Source organism: Lepidochelys olivacea (assembly GCF_965140295.1).
Source record: "Lepidochelys olivacea isolate rLepOli2 genome assembly, chromosome: 15".
In the NCBI taxonomy this organism is placed as follows: Eukaryota; Metazoa; Chordata; order Testudines; family Cheloniidae; genus Lepidochelys; species Lepidochelys olivacea.
In genome coordinates, this window is record NC_140425.1 from 31831908 (window position 1) to 31852784 (window position 20877).

The 20877-nt window shown below is 53.1% G+C and overlaps 1 protein-coding gene across 5 annotated transcripts in view; it reads left to right on the forward strand.

Moving 5' to 3' along the window:
* The window catches only part of FAM222A (family with sequence similarity 222 member A), a 104589-nt gene extending 86000 nt beyond the window's left edge, over positions 1-18589 (forward strand). For all 5 annotated transcript variants that reach the window (XM_084649249.1, XM_084649248.1, XM_084649250.1 and 2 more), the window contains one exon: positions 15478-18589. In XM_084649249.1, the coding sequence (XP_084505375.1) occupies positions 15478-16721 (1244 nt within the window). In that variant the 3' untranslated portion in view covers positions 16722-18589. The remainder of the gene's footprint in view (positions 1-15477) is intronic.
* The last annotated feature ends 2288 nt before the right edge of the window (positions 18590-20877 follow it).

The window sequence follows — 20877 nt, forward strand, 5'->3', positions numbered from 1 at the left end:
ACACGGACAGATACTGGGCCAAGCTTGTACCCAGGCTTGTTTGACTTTTCCTGCGCTAACTTTCTGTGTGTGTGTGAATTTCGTGCTGGTGAAAGCCAGGGGCTGCTGGGGCTGTCTGCAGGCAGGCCCAGGACACGGAGGTTGAGCTTTCATGACACTGCTGTAGCTCCAGGATGCCCTCCTTGCAGTCAGTGGAGTTACTCTGGATTGACAGCGTTTAGCTGACTGAGGATCTAGCCCTGCGGTGCATTGTTCCGTGACAGATTAACTTTTGAACAGAACAGATTCTCTGTCTTCCCTGCTGACCTGGCCCCATAAGGAAACCTAGTTTGCGGCATATTCTGTGAGCTGAGATGGGGGCTTACTGTAATGTCTTTGACAGTTCAAGTTTCAGAGGAGGGGAAGAAATGCCGGCGACCGGCTGAGTGTCAGGCAAGCTGTCTGTACGTGACGGGTGATGGCGGTGATTTGGGAGAGTTTGCATCTCACAGTAATTACAGCCCGTTAGAAAGCAGTAATTATTCCAGAGAGGGGGAGCCGCTTACCAGTGGAGCGCAAGAACACGCCAGGAACCTCTTGGAAATTGGTAGCTCTGTAATTTTCCCAGTGGGGGTTTGGTGCGTCACCCTGACATGTGACAACACACTGAATTTGTGACTTGTCATAGCCAACCCAGCTGGTGTGTAGAAGGGCGACAAAGTGGGGCTCTTTCTTCTCTCCATAAATGAACTTTTAGTGAAGCCTTTTTGTGCCTTCCAGGACACCATCCTTATGTGCCTTGAAAGCCTTTCCTTGTTCCCTCTGTATATTGTGTCGTCCTTATTCTTTTTACTTTTCTATGAAGTGCTTCCGGGGGGGGGGCAGCTGCAGGTGCCGGGGAGCAGAGAGAAGCCCATGCCATGCTGGTGCCAGGAGCCTGCTGTAATCTCCCCGCCCTGCGTGGGACCTGCAGCCCCTCCTCTCGGGGCTCCTGGAGATGAGCGCACCAAGGATGTTCATGCCCAATGCCTCTTTGTGCTTCCTGGCACCGTGAGGAAGGCCCTGCCTTCGCATCCTTGTGAGCGCTGTGCAGGGCTGATCCCTGATGGGACGCCCTGGCCAAACCTCGCACAGAGAGCCTCCGGCAATGCTCACGTGCTCGTTTCCTCTGTATCCCTCGAGCCCAGGTGTGTCACTGAGCCCATGCAGAGCCGCACAGCGATGCCTGCAGCTGGGCTATACAGCATCCACATGCTGCATGACAGCTCCCCCGTCATCCTTTGCCCCTGAGAACTGCTGTTCCCTGGCTGCATGCTCTGCCGCCTTTGTGGGGAGAGACTTGGGGCTTGTCTGCGTGGGGAAATGCACCGGTATAATCGACCATAGGGGTTCTGCCGGCAGAATGCCCACGTGGACGCTGTTGTCCAGAGAGCCACACAGGATTTGTGCCGCTATAACGAGAGCGGTATAGCTGCGCTGGTAAATTTGCCTGCTTTGACTCTGTGTGAGGCAGGGACAGCAGCAAACTTCAGCTGCCCCACCTGTCCAGGCTGAGATCCAAAGGGATCTTCCTCCACCGAGTCTGTCTGCTGCCTGGCAGCCCACCCAAGGAAGCGCTTCTCTCAGAGCCGATCCCTGCAGGGCGGCCCCTGTTCTGAGAGCTCCGCTGTGGACCTGTGCTGCAAACACTGTCGTGCTTTTGCTCCTGCCTGCTTTAAATTAGCAAATGCCCATTGGCTCAGGGGTCCGTCCACCGAGCACCACGGCAGAGTCGTGTGGCCGGGGAAAACCCACTCTCTTACAACTGGCCTCGGTGCCGGGTCGCCAGGAGCATGGAGTATGCCTGGGCCTGTGGCAAGCCTAGCCTCTGCTTAGCGCCGTCGGTGCATCACTCAGAGGCACCGTCTCCATCCTTCCTCCCGTGAGATGGATGGCGCTTTCTCCCTTGCTGCATGGAACGCTTTCATTAGGGATTCTGCAAGTGTCACCAGCTAATTAGTGGCATGTTAATTGAGTATTCACAATGCTGCCACCTCCAAGGACAGCGGTGCCGTCTTGAAGGGGAATGCAGATGTGTGTCTTTCATCCCGCCTGTCTGTCGGGAGGATTACAGCAGCTACACGATGCACGGCTCAGATTGGCGGTGGCTTGGCAGGGGATTTAGGCCACCCGAGAGACCCCTGCATTCAAGTTGGCCAGTTGGAAAGTTCTTCGCAATTGGCCTGGCCTGGACATTGGTCACTGGTGGGCCCAGCTCTGTGCTTGTTCCGAGGGCACTGCCCACCCATCCTGGCATGAGCTGAACTGCAATAATGGACATTGCAGGGGTGCCTGCAGGCATACGCACACAGCGATTGGGCCCACGCACTGCCATGCCAGGCCTGTGATAGCCAGATATATGGCATTGCCCATCTGCACCAGTGGGAGCATGGATAGGCAAATTCAGTGCATCGTCCTTTGAAAGCGAGGCTCTTTGCGTCATGACCCCATGTTGGGAATCGAGCCCCAAGCAGCTGTTGAGTTAGTGCCCAGAATGTCATCTCCGCTCTTGGAAGAGGCACGTGGGTCTTGGCTCTGTTGTCTTCGTGCTCTGGTTGCCGTCCAAGGCTAGCAGCATGGCACAGCTGCCTACGCTCCGTGAGGAGAAGCTGGTGTGGGGAATATTGACTGAGCCAGACCCTCAAGCAAATCATGCAGGGCCCCCAGACTGGATGAAATGCATCCAGCGCTTCTCCCAGGCCAGGTGCAGTCTTTAGAACTGGATTAAAGTGCTTGGGGGTTTGTGGACTCCTCATCTGCAGCCGGGAGGCTGTATTCTCGGTCACATCCTCTCTTGAAATCCGCACTGATAACCAAGTGGCCCCTGGTGGGTTACCGACCTCGTCCCCAGGCACACATCCTTTCCTTATGTCTGTGAGAGTGAGCTAAGGACCCAGTCCCCTGCCCTGGATGTGATGTGGGATGCTGCGTGACAGAGCTGCAAACAAGATGCTCTGAGCCACACCCCAGCCATCAGCCGCCTCTGCTGTAAAGCCTCCAGCCTGAGGGCAGTGGGGGCAGAGAGCTCCCCTCCCAGCCGCAGCCTAGAGCCATGGCGCTGGATGGATGGCACGCTCGCATTCGGCGTGCTCAAGCAGTGCCTGATCTCAGCTTCCAGCTTTATTTAATGGTGATTTCAAACGAAACACTCCCGAAAGCCCGGGGACCTGAGTCAGCGGCTGGGGAATTGTGCAAGTCTAGACCCTGCACACAGAACCAGCTCCTCCTGAGCCCTGGAACCATTCTATTCTTTAAACACAGTAATAATAATGAGTCCTCTTTCTAAAGTCTAGGTGTAAAGAACTGAGGCGGGGGGAGACTGATAAGTTTGGGGGGCGAGGGGGGCTCATTAGAACTGGCTCTAGTTAAAGCTCCTGCTCTTCCTGTCCTGGAGATTGCAGCCTGACAGCCTTGGCACCTTCTGTAAAGTGGAGATCCGGCTCCCTCTGGCCTGCACTGCTCTTCAGCTCCCCTGGCCTAGCAAAGCAGCTTCTTGCCAGAGCAGACTGGTCTCCCTGCGGCCCGCAGAGTGCTGGAGCTGGCTGGGTGCAGGAGCATTGGAATTCGCCAGTTTCTTGCTGGAGCGTGGCTGGAAAGGCCGATGGAGTGTGGCTTTTCTCAGGCAGATCCAGAGCAGAGGCTGCCATGCATTGTCTGTGTCACATGGCTTTGAATCCATTACTGTGGCACTGGAGACAGCCCTTCCCTGGCTGGCACTCCCCCTGCCGTGCCGCACCGGGAGGGCAGATCTCACAGGGCCATGCCAAGACAGTGTGGAGTGGGAGGTGCCTGGTAGCAGCATTCTCCTGAAGGTTGCCTTCTAAAATGGGATCGAAGCAGAGCGTATGTTCCTGTCGGGACGCGGAGGATGCGGAAATTTCACGTAGGGTTATTATTTGTTTGTTACAATAATCGCTTGAGACCAACTCAGAACAGGGTGCCATTGTGGTGGGCGCTTTGCGTACAAAGTGCACATGGTCTAAATGGACTGGACAGGCCAGGGGGAGAGGAGCATGGTGGAACATGCAAACAGAGGGACCAGTGTGAGGGCAGCAGATGGCAGGTTGTAGCCACCAATTTTTACTTCTTGGGTGGGGTTTTTTTTGTGATGGAGACACATGGGGGGTGCAGGGCAGGGGGAAAGGTTAGGTTTTAGGCCTTTGAATTTTCCGCATGGTTTTACTTTGATTTCTCTTTGTACACTTTTAATAGGAAGTCTTCGGAATTGGAGCCCTGGCTAAAACATGTCCATGGCTGCCTGGATTGTCACTATCAGCAGATAGCTTTAAACAAACATTGTCTATATACACAAAACTTGGGGTGGCAAGGTGGAAGTGTGTGTGTATATGTTAAGCATATATATAATATACATTTGTATGTAAATGTATTACATATTTCTCTGTGTGTATAATATATGTATAATATACACACACACACACACAAGATATGTTGTTGTATATGCGTGTGTGTGTGTGCATATATATGTGATATACTTCTGTGTGTATATGGGTGCATATACATATTATATATAATATTGCATGCACAAAGAACTATGTTAAAAATGAAGGTTGCAAAGTGAAGCACTCAGAAGCTAAGGAATGCCATAGTTAAGGTTGCCTTTGTCCCCTTAATTTAGTCCTCTAGTGCATACGTGTTATGATACAGTCTTTAATTACATGATCACATACTATTTTTCCACATGACCCCGACTCATTCAGTGCACAGGATGGCCAGTACACACTTAATTCATTATTTTGATTTCTCCTCATTGTTCTTATAATAGGAATTGCCAGGCTACCTTACTAGGCAGTACTACCAGCCCTGCTACAATAGAGAGAGAGAATCATAGAATCATAGAATATCAGGGTTGGAAGGGACCCCAGGAGGTCATCTAGTCCAACCCCCTGCTCGAAGCAGGACCAATTCCCAGTTAAATCATCCCAGCCAGGGCTTTGTCAAGCCTGACCTTAAAAACCTCTAAGGAAGGAGATTCTACCACCTCCCTAGGTAACGCATTCCAGTGTTTCACCACCCTCTTAGTGAAAAAGTTTTTCCTAATATCCAATCTAAACCTCCCCCACTGCAACTTGAGTGTGTGTGTGTGTTTTCTCCTCTCCTGTGCTAGTACTGAAGGCCTTTTACTTTTCCTAGTACTGAAGGACATTTAAAAAATCACCCCTTTTGCTATACATTGTTTTCCTTTGCAATTCCTTTCCCTTAGCCACAGAGACCAGATTGGCCTCTCCCACAGGTGGCATGCTGTGTTGCATTCGTGGCACTGCAGGGATGTTTCAATGTAAAGGAAGAAACCCGCTCCCACCAACAATCTTACGCAGCCTTGTGAAAACTTCCCCATCCCTGTCCAGTGAAATTCACCCTTGGGCAGAAGACCAATGCGAGGCCTCTGGGGCAAGTAGAACTTAAGTGATGCCTCAGCCTCATGCCGATCCTCAGCACAGGGGTGAATTTCACCCATTCAGCTTTGTTAGAACCTTCTGTCTTGAGAGGGGACGTGCCGGCCTGGCTCCCTGGCTTGGTGTGTTCGGCAAGTAAAGCCCTCTGCAAGTGGTCATTTTCCCAAGCAAGGGCGCTGGCAGGAAGGCTAGATTCCTTCTTTCTCTTGAGCACTGAGCAGGGCTAGGATCGGGTGCATTGAATCTATAGGGGCAGGGGCAGAATGCGTCCATTCTTGTTGTCTGAATACGAACCACTGGTGTTTGGAGCTTACATCTCCGATGGAGAGATGTCAAACTGTTGGTAATATTCATCCCACATAGGAGTAGCAGGGAAGTGGACTGGGCAAGCCCTTGGTTCTCCCCAGCCCCAATCCCGGTTTATCTAAGCTCCCTCACTCTCTTGATTTGGAACCGGGTTGCTGCACACGTTCTGCAGGAAGGCATCCACTGATCCGGAGTGTCTTTCTCAGATCTCCCAGCAGCTTCATTTAATCCTGCTCGAAGGGCCTGATTTTAATTGCCTTAATAGATTTGTTAATAACAATGTCTATTTAAGACACCTGTAAAAAGCCCATAACATTAACTTAATGGGAGAAATGTCCGGTGATCTCTCCATTCTGCCTTTTGAATTACTGATACAGAGGCTTAATGGAAGAACAATGAACAGGCAAGGAAATCGGTGTGTGCATGTGGGTCTGCACGCAGCTGGCTTTACACTATGGGTCTAGGGATCTGAATGCCACAAATTCATCTTCAACACCAGCTCAGGTTATTGTCTCTCACACGCAGCAGGAGCCAGAGGAGCTGAAGCTAAACCAAGAGGCCAGTTTCTGGCTCTTTGTAGGTGCTGGCTGAGATGGGCCCTTTTGGAAAAACTCATGCAGCTTTAAAAAACGAAAACCTCCCAGCCCTCATTGCTGCTGTAAGAGACAGAAAAACCCCATGTCACAATCTCCGAGGCAGCAGGGCATGTGCCCTCCACGTGTGACATAGACCGAGCGTCTAATGGCACCAAGAGCAGAGGACCCACTGCTGCCCTCCCTCTGCACATGGAACTTGCTTCCCCACGGAGGTGCCGAGGGAATTCCAGAACAGCATAGGGCCCAACCGCTCATCATATTGTTGACTTCAAGAGCAGGATTTGTCTTTTGCAAGCAAGCGATAAGCCAAGGGAGGCCAAACTGCAGCCTGTCCAATGTAGCAGACACCAGATAGTCAGCAGCACGTGGCCCCTTGACAGCACCTGCAATCCCAGGGGCTGCAGTGAGGTCGCACAGCATGGGAGATGGTGCAGAGTGCAGGCCAGGGTGCATACATTGGAGCAAACGGCAGCTGTCTTCCTCTTACGCACAAAGGAGCATTTTGCAGACTATCTCAGCCTGCCCTGCCATGCCATGCAGTCATCGGGCCTGAGCCGGACCCTGTTGATGTCAGTGGTAATAATCCAAGCAATTTGAATATGAATCCAAGCAATCTCAGTATTCTGGGACCTGTAGTCTCTGTAGGACCTATCACCTTCCGCTCCACCAGCTAAGATGGACTCTTTGCACGGGAATATTTTTCGCTACAAGGCAGCTAGAGCAGAAACCCCATGTCTTTGTAGGGGGACCCAGATGCTGATTAGGTGGCCACAGAGTTGTATGTGTTTCTCAGCAATGAGATGCCAGTTGCAGGATTTTAGCTGACTTGAAGGGTTCATTTAAGCAGGGGTCAGCCAGTGCGTGGAGTCCAGCATTCCTTCAACTCTCTCATGCCAGGGAGCTCTCCATTTCAGAGAGTCATCGGGTTAGAAGGGTCTGCAAAGGTCATCCAGTCTAAACCATCCCCGCTGCCAATATGCAGGATTTGTTGGGCCTAAACCATCCAAAACAGATGGCTCCAGCCTCCTTTTGAAAACTTCCAGTGAAGAAACTTCAGCCTCCCAAGGCAGGCTGTTCCATTGGCCTACTGTTCTGACCGTAGGAAGTTTTTCCTGAAATTTAATCTCAATTTGCTGTGCTGTCATTTGAAGACATTGGGGGCAATGGAGCAACTCCACCAGCTGAACAGTGTGTGAGATTCCACTGCTTGTTACCCACAGTCTCTTCCTAGCACCAGGCTCTCTGCGGGTTCTGATCAATATAAAAGGGGGTTTCGCCAGTCGCTGGAATACGAATTGTCTGTCATTTCCGCCTGGCAGAGGGATGGCTGACCACAGAATTTCAGATGGTCTAGATAGGCGCTAATTAGCTAAAATTAAAGGTGATGTTTACTACAATGGCGAATTCTGAACAGTTTACAATTAACTTGGGTTTTGCACAGTGAGCTTATTCGGTGGTAATTGTTCTCACGCAAGCAGGGAGCGGGTGGCTGGAGGGTTGGTTTAGATGCTGGGTGGTATTTATGTGGCGTGTGTAATTCATACTCACTCCCTGCAGCTTGCTCAGCGGCACATCGCTTGGTCCGATCTCTTGTTCCATCAGTTCTGCTGTACCAGCTCCATTTGGAGCTTCTCCTCCATCACTCACGGACTCTTGCACAAAGATTGAAGCCTTCCACGCACAGCTTAACAGCCTGCCCCCCGAGGATATGGGGTACTCCTCTACGTGCCCTGGACTGGCTGGTGTTAACAAGATAAATCAGCTCTGTTTTATTTGGGGAGGCAGGGGGGCTGGGCATCAGGCAGCCTTTGGGAACAAACTTGATCAATCCCAGGACCTGTGGCAGGAATCTAGGTATCCAGGCCTTGCCCTCTGACCTCAGTGATTGACCTTCCCCAAGGCAGCAATCTGTATATCACGACAGTAGCTCTCTAAGAGCCATAGCGCTGCAGAGATGGGCTCACAAGCGGAGAGCTTAGACCGCTGTCCTAATTCTGCTCCCAATGCTGTCAGCCTCTCCGTTCCCCACCGTGTCCTTCGGCCACACAGCAGCAGGGGCCGCTCCTCTGTCCTGCGTTGCTGGGCATGCCTTGTGGCACAGGGAGAGTTCTTGCATGAAGGGCCTGTTTATGTCCCCACCTCCATTATCCGCCTCGGGAGGTGAGGGTGCACCCGTCCCAGCCCCGAATGAAGGTTGGGACAGTCGTGTACTTCCCTGCCTTGTCCACTGGGTTAAAGGGAAAGGGGCCTTCCCTCTCGTTAGCCAGCTCACTTTTCCCATACCTGCCGGAGCAGCCCTTCCGTTTTGGGAACGGAGCTGCAAGGACACTTCCCAGTCATGTAGAACGATTTCCCCATCTTCATAAAGTATGAGTGAAATGCTTATACGCTGTCTTTTTCCATGCCATTGCTTCTACTGGAATTGAGTGTGTGCAATTGCATTTTGAGCCCAATGCATCCTCCGCTCTGCCTGCCCCACACAGCCAGAACCCCAGGGGCTGGACTATCTCCTACGATTTGGATAGTCCAGGGGAGACATTACAGTGCTGCACAGGGACCGCTTTTCTAGTGCCTTCATTATATGGTGGTGTGCGCATTCCAAAAAAGACTCCCCGTGGCTTTAAAAAAAAAAGGGTTTCTCAGCATGCTCAGAAAACAGATTTTGTGAAACCATGTCCTCCTGGCTAATGTCTCTATTACGTGGGATTGCTGTTCCACTTCCACCAAACTGCTCAGCCTCATTTTTAAGAGTATTTTAATAGTCCTTTGCTCTGCGGTTTGTACAATTACCAGCGACAGTTAAAGGAAAACCATGTCCTGGAGCAGGTGACGTGGCCCAGTGCCCTGCGTGCCGGGACGGGATGAAATGTGGACAACGTGTGTGTTTGTCATTGAAAAGCAAGGTCCTGTCTTGGCCATGCTGTTAGTGACATCCGAGCAGTGATGGCTGACCCGCTCAGAACCTCGGCACTGGCCGTGGACCCACCTCTGTACCTCTTGCATCTGCAAAAGCGTGTTGGACATCTCACCAGAGCCATGTTTCCTGAGACATTTTGGCCCTTCCGGTTCAGAAGAGAAACTCAGAATTTTGGGGGAGAGTTTTGTGTTTTGAGGCTTTCAGAAAGGTCCACTTTGAGTTTGACTTCAAGGTTTCCTGGAGGGCTGGGTCCATGGCCCCTACTAACCCTGTGTCCAGCCTGCTTCCCACCAGACCCAGACCCTGGTCTGATCGCTGTGGAATGCTGGGACAGTGAGATGGGACATCTGCAACTCTTAGTCCGGGCTTTGAACTCAGTCTCTCATTTCTATTCTTAACCCACCACTGCAGCAGGTGGGAAGCTGGCAATGAGTCCCCTGGGCTCCTGGGGTGTGTCACACCCTCCCCCAGCAACTGCAGCCACTTTGAAACGTCTAAATAACAGACGTGTTGTGTCTGCTACATCTCCTGGTTAATTCCTGGGGAGAAGAGGCCATGGGATCTTTCAGACTGCTGGTGAGCTGAGCCATGTGCATTAGGTGTGGGGTCCCTGGAAGGCTTGCATTGCCCATGTGACGTGTTGGAGATCTCGCAGCTCAGAGTTTAGCTCCGGTGTCTTCCTCTTTCACCCACTGACGGTGCTGTCACTCCTCTGGCTGGTCTCTGCGCCCCACCTGGAGTCATTGGAACACGATAGTTAAGCTGCTGGTAATGGAGATTTGATTCTTCTGGCAACCCCCAGGGAACCTCCTGCTGGCTTGTAAATCTGCCTTTGCTTGTGGAAGACTGGTAGAAGGCTGCCCTGCTCTAGGCGGGCCCCAGAAGATTCTCCGTGCAGCGAGAATCGAGTGGTCCTGCAGGGCAATGTGTTTTGCTTCTACCTGAATCTCATGGGAACCGCGGTGAGGCTGAGGGTCAAATTCAGGCTTGGTGCAAGCTAGTGCTGCTGAGGTGTGAATATGGTCCCTGGGTCTCCAGGATACGAGTATTGTGTATTTATATTAGAGTAGCACCTCGGGGCCCCGTTGCACTGGGCTCTATATGTGCACACAGTAAGAGCCAGCCTTGCCCCTGAGAGCTTGCCAGCCTGAGTAGACAATACAGACGGGAGGGGAGGGAAAAGAGAGGCGCTTTGTCTGACTTGCTCAAGGTCACCCGGCAGATCAGTGGCAGAGCCAGGTCTCCATACTCCCAGCCCAGTACCCTCTCCTCTAGGCCACACTGCCTCTCCTAAAACGAACCCTGCTTTCCCTGTGGAATCGAAGAGCTCCACATGTGGCTGAAACAGCCTTTGTGCCTCATGCCGGCACTGAAAGACCTAGTGTAAACGTGCTAATGGTGAAGGGGAGCAGGTGGACGTCCCTGCGGGGCCAGCCGCCTCGCGTATACCACCCAGCATACCGCCCCCTGAACTGAGGGTGACTACAAGGGAGTTCCGTCTCCAGGGCCCATTAGGTCCTTGACCCCTCTGCTGAAATAGACCAAAAACCTCTCCAATACCACAGTGGTTTGTGTGACATTGACACCGGTTCCTCTAGGGGCGGGTCTAACTGAGACCCCCTCCCCGTCGCCACCTGGCCATCACATGGTAGTGAGTTGGGGTCTCATTCAGCCACTACCAACCTGGGTCAGCTTCAAGGGGAGTAGAGACCCGGCATGCCTCAGCATGTACCCTGTAGAGCATGGTGCGTCCTGTCAGGAGTCGGGTATCTGCTCCAGAGCCTGGTAATTCTCACCTGTCTCAGCCCAGTGCCCGAGAGGAAACTTCCCTTTCGCAATATAATGATGGAAAAAGCTTGCCCCAAGGCCGGAGGTTGCTGTTTTGTGTAACTCACTCAGAGGTCAGAGCTGTGGTTGGATGACCCTTGTGTCTCACAGGAGAAGGCCGGCAGCTACCTAAGCCTGAAAGGGTTTAGTTTATGAATGACTCAGTAGCAACCATCATTTTCTGCCTTCTTGTGTGTGTGGAGATTTTAAACACCTAATTTATTCCATCTATTAGATAGATTTTGTAGATTTAATCATTTTCACAGTTGGTGGCTCATTGGATACTCAAGATAAACTCCAAATGAAAGTATAATGGGTACGACAAATGAGTTTTCACACCAGAATGGCAGAAACTTGCTTGGGAAAGAGTTTGAGAGGAACAAAAATATATACATATATAATTTTTTTTCCTGCAGTGGCTTTTGCTGACTATAGTAGGTTACCACAGTTAATTTCACCAGTTTTGTTCATCTGTAAAATTGCATAAAAGTGACATTTTTGTGCTCATTATAGGAAGTGCTGATTTATAGCTAGTAAATGGAATGCTTTTCCATTTTTGGTGAGGTTCTCGTAGCAGCGCAAAGCACCCATGAAATTGCTTGTATAATGTAGTTTAAATCCAATCTCAGAGAAAGATCCCCCCGTTGGGTAAAGTGACATTTCCATTCTCCACACTGAGTTTATTTTAGGCCACTTAGAAGTGACTTTGTAAGAGAAAGGGGGCAGGTTTGCGCTGTGACCTCATTTCTGCCAGGCTGAGGTACAAAGAGCACTCAATGGGGATTGCTTGCGAGAAGCTCCCTGAAGCCTGCTGCTGGGTGTTGGGTTTGTGCAAGTTGTTTCTAAAATTGACCCAGAAGAACTTTCAAGTGAGGAGCCTCAAACTGTCCAAGAAGAAGAGATGATTGACTGTGAAATGATCAGGCAGTAAGATGAGCAGAAGCGAGAGCAATGCGTTCCAGAAAAACTGAATAATACCTCACTAGTCAGGTGCAGTGGGGGACTGCCAGAGGACAGGAGAGAGAGGCACAGGCATGAATATGTGCAGTTAACATGCAGGGGTGGAAACAGCTTTTCTCCCAGGTCCAGTGGAACCTTGTTTATCTGCCTGTCATGGGCAGTTCTGCTACACCTGGCACGCTGGGCTCTAGATGCCAGATGCAACTGGGGCATGTTCCCCCAATACACTATCATTTACTGCCCCCCTTATCCAACCTCCATGTTTCCTGGTTACGTCCCCATGGGCCACTTGTATTTCCTCTGGAGTCCACATTCTGCCCTGGTACAGGGGGCTGCAGCTCTACCCAAGCCAATTCAGGGCTATGAAGATGGCTGTAGGGAAGTACAGGGCAAAGTCCCCAGCTGCTGGGGTGGGAAATACAGGCTGTGCGTGTCTTCTCCCTTCGGAGGCAGGAGCCTTTGCTACTGGGGTGCTGCTATTGGCAGGAGCCATCAGACCCCCCCAGAACACAAGGCCCTGAATGGTTGGTTGGTTGGGGAGGGGATCAGGCACCCTGTTAATCTGAGATCTCTGTCCTTGGCAGCCTCATTGGGTCGGCCTTGTGAGATGTTGGGCAGCTCCTGGGTCTAGTGCGGCCCTGGGGGTCACAGTGCATTCTCCTTCCCATGCGGGGAGCAACAAGGGTCTCTGCTGTGGGCCCAAGGCCTGTTCATCGCCCCGCTCTCCGTTCAGATGCAGCTTGTCCCTGTGGAGTGCACCATCGTGTTTCCAGCTGCTGGTGGCTTGGAAGCTGCCAGACTGGCTGATGGCACACCTGCGGCTGGGTCACCCATGCCAAAGAGGTGCTCCTGGCTGAGGGCTGCACGGGCAGCTTGCCAGCTGCCTGAACAAGGCCCCAGTGCAGTGGAAAGGCTGCAGGTAGCCATGGCCCCCAACCTGCAGCGCAGAGGAATGACCGCTCCCAGCAGTGCCCCATTTATATGCCTCAGTGCACTGAGGAATGCAGTGCCCCATTTATATCTGGTGGCTGCATGGCCTGTCACAAGATGATGGCATCTGATGGGCTGCGTTAGGCCACTCCAGGTAGGGTACGGCAAGAAGCCTAGTGAATGCAGCTGAGTCTGGGGCGAGGGGGCTTGTCATGGAGGCGCCCGCCTTTACTTCCCCTCTTGCTGACTAAGCAGCAGGCTCTGCCCTTCCAGCGCTTTCTGTTATCGCCCCACTTCCTCACCTCCCCTTAGCCTCCTCCCAGCCCAGCCGCCCGAGAGGGACACGGCTTCCTTTGAGGTTTCACTCAATCAAGAGCCTGATGAGCCCCCAGCACGGTCTCCACTCCCAAAGCTCCTCGGAAATGGATTCGGCTCCAAGATTGAGAGAATTTCTTTTTGTTTCTCTCCAGAGCAGCTTCCCCTTACTGCTCGCGGGAACGGAGCCGGCCCCAGAGAGCCAGTTCAGAAGGGCCAGCAGTGCCCCGTCAGCCTAGAGCTGCTCACACGTCTTCAGCCTATTTGCCCCATGGCTAGCTTAATGGCTGTAATCTTGTCTTCCCCAGCTGTATGGCCCTAGCCCAAGTGGATGGCAGATAACAGATACCCGATCAAATTGCAGCTTTGCCTTTTTAACTTACTTTGAAAATGTCCATTTTTCCATTTGGATTCATCTCTTCCGTGCTGGGAAGGAGAACGGAGGAGCTGCTGGCTCTGGGGGCTGCATAGTGCCTGGCCGGGCTGATTCTGGGTCCCCAGGCCGTCCCCCTGCTGTGGGGGGGAGGGGATTTCTGCACTCTCATACTCTGCACCTGCATTTCTGGGCTGGCAGGACCGAAGCCCAGCTCGGGATGGCTCCATGACCAAGGCATCGCCCCTGGGCGGGAACTGGGCACATGAATCTGCTCTCGCAGCTCCTGCCTGAGTGAACCATGCTGTAGAGATGCTGTTGGGGGAAGCTACTGGTGCAGGAGGGTCTCTGGGGTATGTGGGTGGGGAGAAGGGGGGTGAGACATTGGGGGACATTTGGGGAAGAAGGTGAGTGTATATAAAGGGTGGGATTGTGGGGAATGACATGGGGCTGTTAAAGTATGAACGCGTGTGTCTGTGTGGCGAGGAGTCTGCGCTGTGTGCGAGGATTCGTGTGTGTGTGTCAGGAAGTGTAGGTGTGGCTGTTGGTGTGTGCGTGCCTGGGCAACGGTTACTGTGCACACATGGCAGAGGGGATGTGTGAGCACGCACATGGTGGGGTGTGTGTGTTTGACAGTGTGTGCACCTTGTGGGGGCAGTTCGTGTGTGCGCATCTATGTGGCGGGAGTGCGCATTGCGGGGGGCTAGGGGTGCATGTGGAGGGGTGTCATGCATGTGGCGGGGGGGGAGTTGTGCGTGCCGATGTGGCCGGGTGTGTGTCCACACGTTGTGGGGGGGAGGTTGTGTGGGGGCGTGTATGTGATGGTGTGTGCATGCACGTGGCGGGGGCGTGCGCGGAGAGGCGAGGGCTCTCTCTGAGGTGCCCTGGGCTCAGTGCTGATGCTCCCTCGAGCAGCTTGGACAGATTGGGTGCCCCGGAAATTATTCTGTGCTCCCCATTCCGGACGGTGCAGAGTGAGCAGTTCCCATGGCAGCAGTGGCGCGGTCGAACTCCAGTCCTGAGCGTGAGCCTGGCTGGCTCCCGGGCCTGGTGCAGGGGCTGGGCACGGTCTGGCAGCTCCTCCGGATTTCATTCGTAATGCCGTGCTCTGTAAAGGAGTAACAGCACCGTACTTCTCATAACGTACTCTGCGGGGATCCGGCAGCCGCGCCAGGCCAGCCGCATTAAACGAGTGACGTGCCGCTCACCCGTGCACCAGGAGTGTGGTAAACGGGGTGGGTGGCTGCTCTCCAGCCGCGCTTGTTGGCGTGACGGGGAGAAACTGCAGGGGGCTGGATGGTCCAGCCGGTGCCAGCAGCCGACACTTACAAGGTGTGGGGAGGAGGCTAGCTGGCTGTTGGGGCAGGCTGCATTGCCAACAGTTGTGCCCGTAGGAGGCTGGCATGGCGTTTTGCCATGGGTACCGATGGCCCCGTCAGTGTCAGCAGGATGCCGAAATGAAGGATTCCCTTGTAAGTACTTCTGCGTGCTCTCTAGCTCCCAAACCGTTTTCCAAACAGCAACTAACGAGGCACCTCGCAGCCCTTGTGAGACCTGGCGGCAGGTCCTCGTTTCACCGGGGGCTCGCTGATAGGAGGGGTGACTTGCCCAGGGAGCCAACATTAGGAGCAGGATGAGTCTGAGCGTCTGGTCCCTGGCTCTAACCACTAGTCGTGCCCTGTCCCTGAGCTGGGAATGGAACCCAGGAGTTGGAGCTGCCAGGGCCTTGTGCCAGCTATTGCTGCCGGGGCCTCTCGCCACATGCATTTTAGTGCCGTTCCTGGCCGAGTCTAATGCTCTGCCCTCGTTTGTGTCTCGCAGGTGAAACGGCGGCCTCCATGCATTCCCCACGCTACCCCAGCCCAGCTGAACTGGACGCCTATGCACAGAAAGTCGCCAACAACCCCCTAACGATCAAGATCTTTCCCACCAACATCAGGGTCCCCCAGCACAAGCACCTTAACCGGACGGTCAATGGGTACGACACGACAGGGCAGCGCTATAGTCCCTACCCCGTGCATTCCAGCGGCTACCAGGGCCTCCTGGCCATCGTAAAGGCCTCCAGCAAAAGCATCGTGAAGAACTCGGAGGGCAAGCGGACTAAGATGTCTCCAGCGCAGGTGGCCATTGCCCCCTACCCAGTGTCAAGCACTTTAGCGCCAGGCCTCTCGTGCGCCGGGCACTTGAATTATCACAGTACTCAGAAGCAGCTTGATGCTCCGGTCCCCCCAAACGTGACCGTAGCTACGTCCGTCATCCCGCTCGCAGGCCGGAACCTGACCCTGCAGCAGTCCAACTTGCCCTCTATCCAGAGCATCATCTACCAGATCAATCAGCAGTGCCAGGCCCAGGGCTCCCAGCAGGCCTGCCAAGGGGTAGTGGTGACCAACCCCAGCCCCGCCAAGCACGGCGCGGCCAGTGGCTTCGCTAGCATGGCGACGGCGGGTGCTGCCGTGGCCTATGCCGGTGCCGTCCTGCCCGACTGCCGCAAAGGGGCAGAACTCGCCATAAGCTCCAACCCGGCCATGACCGTCGGCCCCAAGGCCGGCCTCTACCCGGATGGCATGGATTACCTTCTCTGGCAGCAGAAACAGCAGCAGCTCCGAATGTACAGCGGGGGCAGCGGAGGGGGGGGCGCCGTCAGCAAGTCCCCGGAGACATGTGCGGGGGTCTCACGCCCCTACACCCTGGCGGGCGCGGTGGAGAAGGTCAGCTCCTCCCCTTTGAACTGTGTGGGCATGCATGGCAACTTCTCGGTGGGCCAGTATTTTGCCCCCCCTTGGAACAGCATCTTGGTCACCCCCAACAGCGACTGTTACAACCCCCAGGAGCTCGCCAACGGGCACCGCGAGCTCGGAGTGCCCCCCTCCGATGGCCTGTCCAGCAAAACGCTCTGCAATACCTCCATCCTTAGCAGCAGCCTCCAGTCGCTGGAGTATCTCATCAACGACATCCACCCGCCGTGCATCAAAGAGCAGATGCTGGGCAAGGGCTACGAGACAGTGTCTGTGCCAAGACTCCTGGACCATCAACACGCCCACATTCGCCTGCCCGTCTACAGATAAGAGCCTGACGCTGCTTTCCAAACAAAGGGCCACGGTGGGAACTTGACTGGTACCCGTTCTCCTCTCCGGTACCGCCAGGGTCTGTGGCGAAACAAAGCGAGGGCTGGGGAGGGAGGGGTTGGTTAACGAAAGGGGCTGGGGGCCCCAAAGACGCTGGAATTAATTGGGGTCGTTGAACTGGATACACCTGAAACCCGCTGGAAGCCACGGACGAAGGACTGCTTGTTTCTAGAGCTCTGAAATGGTCGTTTCATTTCCACGAATGTGAACAGGGAATCGCCACAAGTTGCTGCTATCCAGGGAGAGACGGTTTCGCTCTGTGCGCGTGTGTGTGTGCGTGTGTGCGAGTGCGAGTCTGTGTGCGTGCGCCAGGCGGATCTGCATGTGGGAGACCCCCCAATTCTGTCCTGCGCTGAGTCCCCAGGAAAGTCTGACGTAAAAGAAGAGCTCCAATCCCCGAGAATTCTATGCCATTGCAGCTTGGTCATGACCAGAAAGAGCTAATGCCTAATTTCTAGTTTAAGTCCATAACTTGCACTGCTTTGAGTAAAGCTAATAATTGGGGACAGTCTGGAGGCTATTTAAGAAAAAGAAAAACACTTGAAAACTTGAACAGATTTTTTTTTTTTTAGTTAAATATACTGTACATTTATGTGTTGGCTGCTACAGAGTCTCTTCCTCCGCTCCCTCCCCCGCCCGCCCCCATTGCTTGGGCCTAGTCTGTTACTTTCATTAAACCATACGTTTTTGATGCTTTCTCAGTGGAAAGGTTTTATTGCCCAGTTGCCCACGCGGTGGGGGGGAGAGCCGCATTAAGCTAAGGAGCCAGGGACCTGGGTGAGCAAAAAGGGCACGAAGTTAAGGATATTTTACCCTCCTCGTTGTTCTTGCGGTTTTCCAAGTGTTTCCCTCGCCCCCGTGGTAACAAGAGAGTCTGAGAGGGCAGAAGCAAAATGTGACTTACCTCGGACCGATCCGAGCCAGGGCCCCTGTTCTAATTTGTAAAAGAATCCACACCCGCTTAACAAACCCACCCTCACCCCATCCCCAAATACAAGAGCTTGTGATCTCCCTCCATCGCTCTCAAAGCAGCTAAGCAGTCACGAATCCGCCTGGGCACAAATGTAAAGCTAGCTGAGCACCCACAAGCAATTTCTTCTTTATTATCAGGAGATGAATGGGGAGCCATTATGGTGTCTTCAGGCTCTGTGCAGTCTGCTCAGAGGAATGGTCTGTCCCGTCCCACCCACCCCCCATCCTCACCCCACCCTCTGCCCAGGTCCCATCACAGGAACATTCTGAATTCTAAGATTTCCAAGGTTGTGGTTTTTTTGGTTTGGTTTTTTTTTTTTTTTTTTTTTTTTTTACTGTCAATTATACCTTTGTTCTGTTGTAGAGGCAACTTGCAGGTGAAGAGAAGTAGAATCACATTTAATGCATCTAGCCATTGTACCAGGTTGTAATTTGCATACTTTTTCTTTTTTAAACAGTTCAAAAATGTTCATTATGGTCTGTTATTCAGTATGTGTAATTATGTGTTTAATAGATTTATTCATTTTTAAAAAAGCGGTTCTACATTACAGAAAATACAAAGTTTTTTGATGTTTAAAGGAAAAAAAAACCCCACCCCAACGAAACCCAATGTGATTGTGCTCAGAAAAGAGGTACTGTATCCTTAAAAGGCCTGTTCAAGCACTAAGTGCATTTACAAATCTCTGAGAATGTTTTTTTATACTAAAATTGACCATTATATTCTACTGTGAGAAGTGCTGTCTGCACTATATTGTTTTAAAAATGAGAGAAAACGGAAAAAAAAACAAAACAAAACCCACAAGCTGTGTGTCCGAATGTTGTTTTCCCAAAGTAAAACCAGGATATCATCGGCTGTGTGCTCTGGATTTTGTTCGCTGGCTGCGGCTTCTCCTGGATCATGTCAGCCCATCTGCAGGGGTGGGGGCAGGAATGGCGAAGGCGGAGAGCGTCAACGAAGGTTCCCGGGCACCCACCCCACTGCGTGCTCAGGATTTTGGCACTTGCGGCAAGTAAGACAAGGAATTTCCTGACTCTTGGCGGGGGCGGGCATGAGAACAATCTGCAGCCAGCAGGGTGGGTCTTGGGCAGCGTGAAACTAGCCTTTTACTGATTATTACCTGACCCTTCAGCCTTGACCGGACGGTTGCATTGGGTCCAGTTACTGCCCAGCTGTGTCCTAACCAGCTGATAACACTGTTTGGTTAGGCCTGTGCTGACCGGCCTCATGCCTAAGGGAGTCATACTGAGTCTGGGTCTTTCCAAAGTTAGGACAACTGGCTGGAACTGTAGGGATGTCAGCTCCCAGGTCCATTCGCATATTCCCTCTGGCGCGTTGTCTGTTTGGTGACCTGCTTCCCCTCCCAGTGCCAGTGAGTGTTTGGACTGTTATATCTTTAATTCACACCCCGCTCCATTCCCCTCTCACAGGGCAGCATGTGCGTTACTGACAGGACTTTACACAATGCAAGAACATAGAAAGACAGGCTCCTGGGCCACTATGCTTAGGGCCAATTCTCCTGTTGGGTCAGCAGAATCAATCCCTCCCTTTGTGCATGTCTGTGCCCCTAAAAGATGGAAGGTACCTGCTCCTGCCGTCCGCTCCCCCAGCTTTAAGCAGAGCAGGTGCTCGCTCTCGATTTTCTGTATTGGAATTTTCAGGCCAAGATGTATCTTGCTCATAACCGCCGTCACCCTGCAGAATTCCAAATTAGATGCAGTGCCACCTGGATAACTATCAATCATTTTGACTTGCCCTAGGAATTCCCCTGGAACCGAGACATAAAAACTGTCACAGCCAGGATGGTGGTGCTGGGAACTGCGGCTTTTAGAAGAAAAGGCAAAGAGAAACAAAGAGAAGGGGCAAGGAGGTGCCAGGATACATGGCCTGTTGTCATTCGCCTGCGTCTCAAGTGGTGGGTTGCAGGCTTAGCTGGAGGAGCTGAACAGGCTGGTGGCTGGGGGTTTTCAGCTATGGGACAGAGCCAGGTTCAGAGAGCTTGTCCTTGGTGCTGCCCAGGCACCAGGGTGGGAGAACAGTGCCCACTGCAGCTTGTCCTTGGGACGTATTCGCTCTGGGCTGTCCCCACAAAGGGAAGCACTGCATTGTACCCTTTCGTGGGTGTGGAGGCGATGGTCCAAGAGGTCTTTTCTATGTAGGCTGCTCAGATTTTTAGGGTGCTTGGGCACCAAAGAAATGTCTGTAAATAAATGTCTAATGCTGGTGAGCCATTAGTTCAGCCTCGGTTCCAGCATCTGTGTCTCACCCAAACCAGTGCATTAAACCAAACCGGGATACACCCCCCACGCTCACATACGTATATTGCACTTAATGTTTTTACCACCGCTTGCTGCCAGACACCTGGCTCTCTTGCAAAGCACGTGCGCCTAGCAAGATGCTGAAACATGGCACTCTCTGAGCCCAGCTAACAGGGGCAGTGTGGAAGGGAGAGCTGTGCTGGACAGCTCAGACTACGGGGGAGGGAGGGAAGAAGGGAGCACAACCTGGACTATGGTTTATCAAAAACAAATCGCTCTCCCGGAGGCTTGGATTTCTTGCGCAAGTTCTGTGGCCAAAGCTGCCTTTGGCTTCCCCAGCAGCGTGCCTGGGTTGTTGGAGCTGATGGGGTGGGGACGGGTTTGGCAAAGGCGGGTTAGGGTGAACACAGCCTGAGCAGTGAGGTTTGCAGGCCCCTGTGCGGCTCCTGGCATGTGGTTAATGGGGGGAATGGCTGGGAGGGCGGGGACCAGCTGCCTGGGCTGGTCTGAAATGGAAATCTCCCTGGGGTTCTGTTCAAGGCCCCTGCATGGCATCTAGCTGCAGAGGCAGCCGGGCTGGGGCAATCCTCGCTTGCCCTGCAGACCTCAACTGGCTCCATGGGGGCCCTGGGCCCTGACAAGGCTCTGAAGGCTACAAACTGTCCTGCGCAGCGTGCCATGTGCTCTCCCCACCCTGCCCGGGAGCAGTAGTATATTCAAACTGCCCCAGCTGAGAAATCAGCCCTGCGTTTTTCCTCCCCTTTTCCAGGCAAAGCCCCCTGGTTTTCCCGTCTCAGGGGAATGTTCTCACCTCTTTAGGGGGCTGTGGGGGGCAAGGGGCTTTGTGTGAAAGGAAGGCAGGCTCCAC